Source organism: Amphibalanus amphitrite, unplaced genomic scaffold (genome assembly GCF_019059575.1).
Source record: "Amphibalanus amphitrite isolate SeventyFive unplaced genomic scaffold, NRLGWU_Aamphi_draft 000255F_arrow, whole genome shotgun sequence".
Lineage (NCBI taxonomy): Eukaryota > Metazoa > Arthropoda > Thecostraca > Balanomorpha > Balanidae > Amphibalanus > Amphibalanus amphitrite.
This window is the reverse complement of record NW_024881750.1, coordinates 219,480-227,815: the sequence shown is the minus strand read 5'-3', so window position 1 is coordinate 227,815 and position 8,336 is coordinate 219,480. Positions and strand designations below refer to the sequence as shown.

The 8,336-nt window shown below is 54.3% G+C and overlaps 2 protein-coding genes across 3 annotated transcripts in view; one reads left to right on the top strand and one right to left on the bottom strand.

The window, feature by feature from the left end:
• The first annotated feature begins 4,138 nt into the window (after nucleotides 1-4,138).
• On the top strand, nucleotides 4,139-7,477 carry LOC122386536. The gene is made up of 4 exons (XM_043375819.1): nucleotides 4,139-4,500; nucleotides 5,182-5,334; nucleotides 5,984-6,103; nucleotides 6,848-7,477. Exons 1-4 carry the CDS (start codon nucleotides 4,434-4,436, stop codon nucleotides 6,994-6,996), a joined length of 489 nt encoding a protein of 162 aa, XP_043231754.1. The 5' UTR covers nucleotides 4,139-4,433; the 3' UTR covers nucleotides 6,997-7,477.
• LOC122386535 (histone-lysine N-methyltransferase EHMT1-like) overlaps nucleotides 7,465-8,336 on the bottom strand; it is a 50,575-nt gene continuing 49,703 nt past the window's right edge. For both annotated transcript variants that reach the window (XM_043375818.1, XM_043375817.1), the window contains one exon: nucleotides 7,465-8,318. In XM_043375818.1, the coding sequence (XP_043231753.1) occupies nucleotides 8,162-8,318 (157 nt within the window). In that variant the 3' untranslated portion in view covers nucleotides 7,465-8,161. The remainder of the gene's footprint in view (nucleotides 8,319-8,336) is intronic.

Below are 8,336 nucleotides of genomic sequence, written 5' to 3'. Positions count from 1 at the left end.
CGGCCGGCAGCTCGCGCCGATCGCGCCGCCTGCCGCCGCCGCCTCTGGCGAGCTCGCCGCCGCCGCTGCCCAGCCCGGGCTCCGGCCACCACCACTCCGACGCGGCCCTTCCGGCCCGGCTGAGGCGGTCGCTGACGGGCCCGCGGCGCACCGGCCGAGTCAGAGGCGTCAGACAGGTCACTCTCGTCGTTATCCGAGCTAGCTGCGCTAGCCTGGCTGACAGAATCGATACGTCGCCTTCTATTCTTACCGGGAGCACTGGGACCTGTGCTTCTGTTTGTTCCATAAGCAGGCGCATTTTGTGGATTGATTTTCGCGTTGGGATTAGTTGCTGGGTTAGAAACCTTCTTCTTTTGGGCCTGCTGGTGGGTTTCAGTAACGCTTTTGGCCTGGCTGGATAGCCGTTCTGGGCCACTTTTGTCCTTTGCAATGGCAGGGGAAATGCTCTTACGACGGTCATCATTTCTGTCTGATGGCGGAACAGTAGCGAGCGGAGCCCTAACGGTAGCTCCGCCGGTCGGAGGGTGGCTTCTCCTCTTGTTCTCGGCTGCCACTGGGTTGTCTTTACCAGCTTTTGCCGGTCTGTCGGAGTCAATGCGCCTGCGAGCTCCCGGGCCCGAGCGGACACCAGCCGGATCCACTGGGACACTCGTTTGGCGGCCGGCAGCAGCACGGCGTCTCGGTGGACCCGGAGATACCTCGGAGGGCCTCCGTGGGAGAGTGGAAACAACCACGTCCGCGTCGTCGTCCGAGGTGGGCGGTGCAGGGCGGGCTGCCCGCCCGGGCGCCAGTGATGCATCGCTGACGCGCCTCCCGCGGCCTACTGGGGCCGGCGAGAGGCGCTGGGGTGCCGTCCGCACTGCCACCGGCTTTTGGGCTGCAGCTGGGCTCGGGTGTCGTGCGTGGTTACTTTGAGTTAGACTTACTCTGCTTGCTTGATATCTGGGATGGTCATTAGGACTGGCATTACGAGAACGATCCTTTTTACCCTGCATATCTCTATCCCGACCCACTTGTTTGACTGGTTCCTTTTCTAATTCCTGAGACCCCTTTCTGGATGGTACTTGCCGTTCCACGTCCACCGGACTGCCACTTCCCGGTGTCGACGCCTTCCGCTCCCGGGCCGATGCCAGCGACCTCAGCGATTTCAGCGACGGTGACCTGACGCGCGTGATCTGCAGACCGTTCTCGCTGTGAATCAGCTGCGGCTGCTCCGGCGGCTCGGCAGCGGGCGCCTCGGCCTCCCTCGGCACGTTGGGGTCATCGGTCCAGGACGTGTCCGCTGCTGAGTCGCCCTTGTCACCTTCCCCAGCTTCCACCGTCTCGCCCTCGCCGCATGCCCCACCCTCCCTCGGCTCACCCTCCCCATCCTCCTCGGGCGTCTCCTGTAGGCTCCGCCTTCGCGAGCTGCGCTCCACCACCGCCGAAAGGCCGGCCGTCGCCAGCGGCTCTACCTTGGTCTGCCTCTGGGTGAACTGCCGCAGGTGGTTGCGCAGCTTATCGTTCATTCGCAGCCGGCCCCACAGCATCTGTCCATACGTGAGTTTCTTCTTCTGCGCCTCGGCGGCGTGTTTTTGTTTGAGCTGGGCTGCGATGGCGGCCAGCTCGGGGTCACGTCGCTCCACGTCCTCCCCAATCGCCTCCACGCGTGTGACGATGTTCTGCTCGCGGCGGCGCACCTTGAGCCACTCGGAGAGCGGCACTCCGAGCGCGGCGTGCTCGGAGTCGGTGCGCCGCGTCTGCTCCACGGCGCCGTCCCCGAGAAAGGTTCGAGGTTTGATGAGGCTGGCGCGTCGGCTGGTGCCCACCCGCGGTGAGAGAGACTGGGCGGGAGAGACCGAGGGCGCTGCTGAGGGCGCCGCTGAGGGCGTCCCCGAGCGCGCCGCCGACCCGCCGCCCGCCATCACTGCGGGCTCAGTCCGCCCAGTGGGCAAGCCGGCTGTAGTGCACTCTCCCAATATTTCGCGAGTCTCTGGAGCGTAAAACCTTCCAGCAGCCTCCAATGCAGACTCAGCTCTACCGAGTTAACTTCAAAACGGCATGCCCTCCGACCGGTGACGTCCCTCCTGGTTCGTCTTCCCGTGCAGTCCGCCGAGCCGCCCTCCTCTGAACGGTGCGCCGCTCGCGGAGGAGCGGAAGCCCGACCTGAACCGATCGGCGGCCAGCACCAGAATCGATGCCCACTCCTGTGGTCCCTCTGACAGTCCGCGATGGGTTACAGACTGTTACCGAGCTACCGCCGGGCCGCCATGGCAGCGGCGGGTCAACAGGCAGCGTGCGCACAACGCAGCGCTGCAGGTGGTCGGACGCGCCGACGGTGCAATTTATAGCCGATCAGATTAGGGCGAGGTCGACGATAGGTGACACAATGACCCTGGATGGCAGTCATGGTTCTCACAACACGGCACACGGCACACTCGTAGGCGGTGTCCATTACATTAATGAAAATTAAATCATTACCTGCAGGGGTAAGCGGTGACATAAAATGTCTTGCAGACGCCAGCTGACCTTACATTATGCAAAATACTTAAGCACCAGTGTCATTCACCTGAACCCTTCCTTATGAGTCCAATATTGAGCATCTAATACGTCCAATGCCGTTCAAAATTGGATAAGTGCAATGCGCCCGATCAACAGACCTCCATAGACGACTCTAGAGGGTCATTACTTAAATGGTTTTCCACGAGTATCCTGATGCCTGCCGGACCACCTGTTTGCTGAACTGTATATTGGCGTCGTCTGGGTGACGGACCGATGCTAGTCGTCATTGGGCGAGTCACTGTGGGTGGGCGACGAGGGTCGTCCGCCGTGGACACCCGGTTTTTCAGTCTGGTGCAGCGGTAAATACGGCACCACAGAGGCAATAAGACGGCGCCAGACAGACAGAAGACGGAGCACCTGCTGACGAACGATATACCTAGCCGATTCCGACACCCACTCATAGTGGAAATAGCCGTCATGTCAGTTGAATGGCATGTCTTTCGGCTGACAGTGGCTGCATAACCGAATGGCTTTTCCATTCGGTTATTTTCAAGCAGCGATGAAGCTAAAGTTGAGTACCTTCTGAGAACCAATAACACTTCTTTCGCGCGAAAGGGACGAGAATTATTCGTTGCTAATAACAGCAACTTCGCCCTGCAGACAAGTCCTTCCATGGAAACCATAGTTCGTCGAGGAATTTGTAAATAAACTAATATAGAAGCCGTTTCACGATAGGAAAACTGTGTGAAGACGGGTGATTCATCTACTCGTATTTCCTATTGACGAACAACTATCAGCCTTTTGATAATTGACGACTTCCCCTCTAGGCACCACCGCGCCGTGGAGAGACTTTTCAGTTGGTGGCCGTAACCAAGAAGAGCTATCTTTACGGACGGTCATCTAATCAGGCTGCCTATGTATAGGCATGGAGGATCAATGCTTATAGGGCCTATTCCCAATGCACCCTGGAGAGTTGCCACAACCACGGGTTACCAATAGGGCTGACCTTGAACTGATCCACGCGGTAGGCGGCCCAAAAGGCCAACTACCCAGGCGATCTGTCTAATAGGGCCGACCACACAAGTGGTTGCCTATTAGATCCGGCCACCGGGCCCGAGCGGACAACATTAATCAACGCACGCACGGTGAGATCAATGTTACTCGGGTAACAAAATCCACCGAACGCAGCGTGCATGCGCCGCGGTCAAATCGCCAGCTATTACTCTATATTCTGTTTGTGCATAGAGCCGACGGGAGGTTCAGTGGACCTAAAGAAATCGGTGTGACATATTGTTATGCCTGCAAATGCCACTCGATAGCCGTAACATTATTCACGGCAAATAAAAGGTCTGGCAACGCTGGACGTATAAAAAAAACATGCGTAAGCCTGCCTGCGGCCGCCTAGCTGTCTGTCTGCGAAGAACATCGAAGGTTCAATTGCAAAGCGGAGGTATGGTGGTTGTGTTTCAATCCTCATAAACAAGCACTACGCTGGACAAAAGAAATACAATGTATCTGATCAGCAGCCCTGAGCGCCGTGGTCCCGGACGGGCAAAGTACGTATACCGCTAATCAGCACCATTAGAACCTATCAGATCTTATCGTTGGATTACGGCCGACATCAGCAATCGCCTCGGCGCTCAGCGCGAGTGACGCGGTCTGCCCACCGTCTCCGGATGCCCTATCTGGCGCCGTGAGCCGTCATCCTGCTATCAGTTCGTGCCGCTATCGGAACACCTTCTGTTCGCCAACTGCCTCATAGAACGGCGAGTGGCGAGCGGGCTGCGCTCTTGAGGACACAAGTGTTTGTGGAGGCGAGAGAAAGGCAGCGGTGTCGGGGAGCACCGATTGAGGACCGACGGACGGCCGAGCGGCCGACAGATTCGACCGACCCGCCGAGCGACCTGCAGACAGGAGGCTCTGACCCATCGACGGGACACCACTGACCCAAGATGCAGCGTTTGACGCTGCTAGTGGTGGCTCTGATGGCTGCATCGCCAGCCCGGGCCGACAACCTCGGTAAGTATGTGACCAGCTACCGGGGACTGACGCGGCATTCGCTGTATTTCCTAATTTTGGTGTGAGGCTGAGGTGGCGCCCGATCCGTGTATTCGGCTCGAAGCATCGAGCCATCGAGCTCGATGCCCTCTACTCTTCGAATCACCTCGGGTGACAAGTAACAGCAACAGCTCCGCGAGGCTGGCATGCCAAAGGACAGCCTTGGCATCTTTAGGTAAAAGCAAGGCCCTATATGCCGGTAAAAGTGCCTGCACTCTAGGAAAAAGAAGTTTCACATCTCGCTCTGAAAATATTTCCGTCATACTATATTGATGTGTGCCACTGAGTGTATGCCTATCGAAGCTGCACTTAACTCCAATTGAACCTCAGTCGTAACTTGAGTCGTTCTAAATCGAAACCGTGACTCTGCATTCGGCAAAGAGGGTGATGCGCGCGGATCGGTGACCAGCTAGCCAGAAATGTTTCGGTAAACTAGCACAGTTCGAACATCACCTTAGTCATCAATGACGAGTTGAAATCTGTTCCTTTGTGGTACAATGTGCTCAACGGAAAAAAAGTTTCAGTGTCGTCTACTTTCATTGTCTATGTCTCCAACAAAGAAATGTCAACGTCATCGCTTATTTCGAGCGACTATACGCTACTTGAGCCTTTTACTCATTCCGCCATATTATATCTCCGCAGGGGCATCCGTTAAGAACTGCTACACATGCGTCGGAAACGCGGACGATCAGACCTGCGAGAAGGCCCCCGAGAAAGTGACTTCCGGCGCTCCGTACCTGCCCTGCAAGCGGAAGTACTGCACCGTCACCCGCCAGGAGTACACCGATAACCCAGGTACTGTGCCATTACCAGACAATACACCGATAACCAAGGTTCTGTGCCATTACCAGCCAATACACGATAACCCAGGTATTGTGCCATTACCAGACAGTACACCGATAACCCAAGTACTGTGCCATTACCAGACCATACATCGATTAGCCAGGTACTGTGCCATTACCAAACGATTCACCGATCACTAAGGTACTGTACTTACACTTCTAGGTACACTTAGGGCTAGTGCCAAGTCATTACCGGACATCGATAACTCAGTTTGTGTGCTGTCACCACCCACCAGACAATAAACCGATAACCCGGTACTTTATTGAACTATCGCCAGCTCAGATAGGTAATGAGCCATCACAAACCATCAATAACCCGATAATTCAATATGCTTCACTGCTGTGGTAAATTCGGTTTGCTGTGAACTGCAAAATTATCCCCCGACTGCGTGCTCCTGAAATATATTCCGAATATCATCGAATCAAGGTTATTGGTCATAGCTTTCGGAATAGACATGAATGCCTCGGCTTGGAACGATTATGACAAAAATAATAATATCAAGCACCGGGAACCCGTATATGATCAGCTGATGTGTCGTTTTGTGCACCGATTCTAAGCAAGCCTTCCAACCACGACTGACTCGAGCCCCCATTTCCAACAGGTGTTGTCGTTCAGATCACCAGGGGCTGCGAGAACTCGCTGCCTCACGCAGACGGCAAGGAGGTGAACGACGAGTTCACCATGTACTACTGGACCTGCACCAGCGACCTCTGCAACACAGGTAACCATCCCAGGCGTCGACACGTAGTAATCTGTTGAAAGGTCCAGAAAGTGGCGAAATGGTCGGTTTCAACAGTCGTTAGAAACACACAAAGGAAGTCTTTAACCACTTGCTGATATACTTCAGCAGGATTTATGGATGTATATAAATACTGAGGCATTTCCTGGAATGTTAGCCAATGAAAGAACCCAAATAGTGAAACCAGTCAGCAAGAAAGTACGCAGTAACAGCAACTTTCCACCAATCCCCACCATTCCCTACTGTCTGGCACTGCCAGGCATTACTGTCCCTATGGCTCCCCAGAGCTCCACATAAACAGTTGAGCTCCTGTGGAAGGTCACTTTTAGCCACGATGCGCAACTGGTAGTTGGGCAGCGAAGTCCTTTACTACGAGTAATTACTAGGTAAGGTTCTTGTGTTGTCAACTGCGCAGCTAGCATCGATCTTGTAGAGAGCTGTAACAAAGGTTGAATTAAATGAAGGCTGAAGGACAGCAGCGACCATGCTTTCTGTACCAAGCCCAGTCTACCAACAAAGAAGTTGGCTGACAAAAGGAAAAAAGCTGGCCGATCAAGAACAACCACTGCCGACGCGTGAATTATAAACGACGACCGTTCGCCGTTCGAGTGAGGCCATGGCCTCACCCGGTAGACACATGGTGTCTTACTAGCGTGATCGGCTCGGTTTGGCCATAGACAGACACTCCAGTGCTAACCGATGACGCTCCCCCCTTCCCAACGCCAGGTGACGGCACCAAGGCGCCAAACGGCGGCGGCGGCGGTGGCGGCGGGCTGCCCTACGTCCTGGTGGAGGGATACGACGGAGCCGCCGCGACGGGCGCAGCGGCCACCGTCACCGGACTGATGCTGCTGCTGCTGCACCAGCTGCAGTGAGGGAACAGCTGTTTCCACACCAGCTGAAGTGAGGGAACAGTTGCTACTGCCGGACCAGGTACAGTGAGGAAACTGATGCAGTGATGGAATTGCTGCACCAACCGCAGTAAAGGAGGAACTGCTGCTACATCAACTTCCATTTGATATCATGCAACGTTGCACGCAAGGGAAAACTTAACTTGCCGATTGTCCAGCTGTTGGAAATGCTGCAATATTAAACGGACGTATTACTTAGGGAAGTCTTTGAAATACTTGCATAATGTATGAACATGTGAAAATGACTACAAGCAGGACACCTATTAGTAACCGCAGAATAGAAATACACCAACCATGCCGATCTGAAGACCTCAGGTCTCGTTCCTGAACGGTGCTACGCTAAATGTTTCGGTGGAGACGTACGACGCGGAAGCAATGAAGATCCAAATAAATATTTATCAATGTGTGGCAATAACTAATACAACCGACATATTATTGATCAAAATGTATTTGTCCAAACCCTGGCTACCTGGCAGCGAAATGGCGCTGCTCGACATTTGGCCACGGACAGATCACAGGGCCAAAGCAATGGAGTCCAATATCCTAGATCTGGCGGAATCCGGAAAAAAAGTTTATCATCCGGACCCCAGGGACATTTTACTGGTCAGCAACAGTCTACAAACACCTGACAAAATTTGATGGCAGTTCATCAATCACACGCGCTCAAATGAGGTACCGTATGTCACCTGAAAGCCAGCGGCATTTGATAGCTAACACTAAAACAAACAATTTAAGAAATGAAACCTACCGTCAACCTTTGTATAAAACATTCGGGCCCTTCCACACAAGCGGGAAGCTTAAATGCTTCCTTCATTCTGGTACAAAATGTCAGAATTCCAAATAGTTCGACGTACGGACCTGTAGAAAACATCCTTCTGGTGGATATTAGGTACAATGAGAATGATCCCGGCTACTAGTATGAACTAAACAGAAATACGCCACACGTCCCCAAAAAGGCTGCACAGCGGCAGCGGATGCCCATCGGGACACTTCACTCACACTGGCGAGGTCGGCCATTCCCAGCGGCGGCAGGGCGCCGTGAACTGACCGTTTTAGCCGGGCGTCACCGTCAGCACAGCCCACTGTGCGCCAGACGTTACCGTCAGCAGGGCCCACCGTGCGCCGGGTGTCATTTGGCCGCCTTCTGCTCGGCTTCGGCCAGCTTCTTGTTGTAGTTGGCCAGTGTCACGTGGATACTCTCCGACGAGTACTTGCACTTGGGCGAGCCACACTTGCAAGTGAACATCTTGTACTTTACCATCCAGAACTTTTCACCATAGTCGAAACTGAAACCGTAAAGTCAG

Coding starts and splice junctions, on each gene's coding strand:
- LOC122386536 (XM_043375819.1), top strand. CDS start 4,434: ATGCAGCGTTTGACGCTGCTAGTGGTGGCTCTGATGGCTGCATCGCCA. Junction 5,335..5,983: donor GGAGTACACCGATAACCCAG/GTACTGTGCCAT, acceptor CATTTCCAACAG/GTGTTGTCGTTCAGATCACC. Junction 6,104..6,847: donor CAGCGACCTCTGCAACACAG/GTAACCATCCCA, acceptor TCCCAACGCCAG/GTGACGGCACCAAGGCGCCA.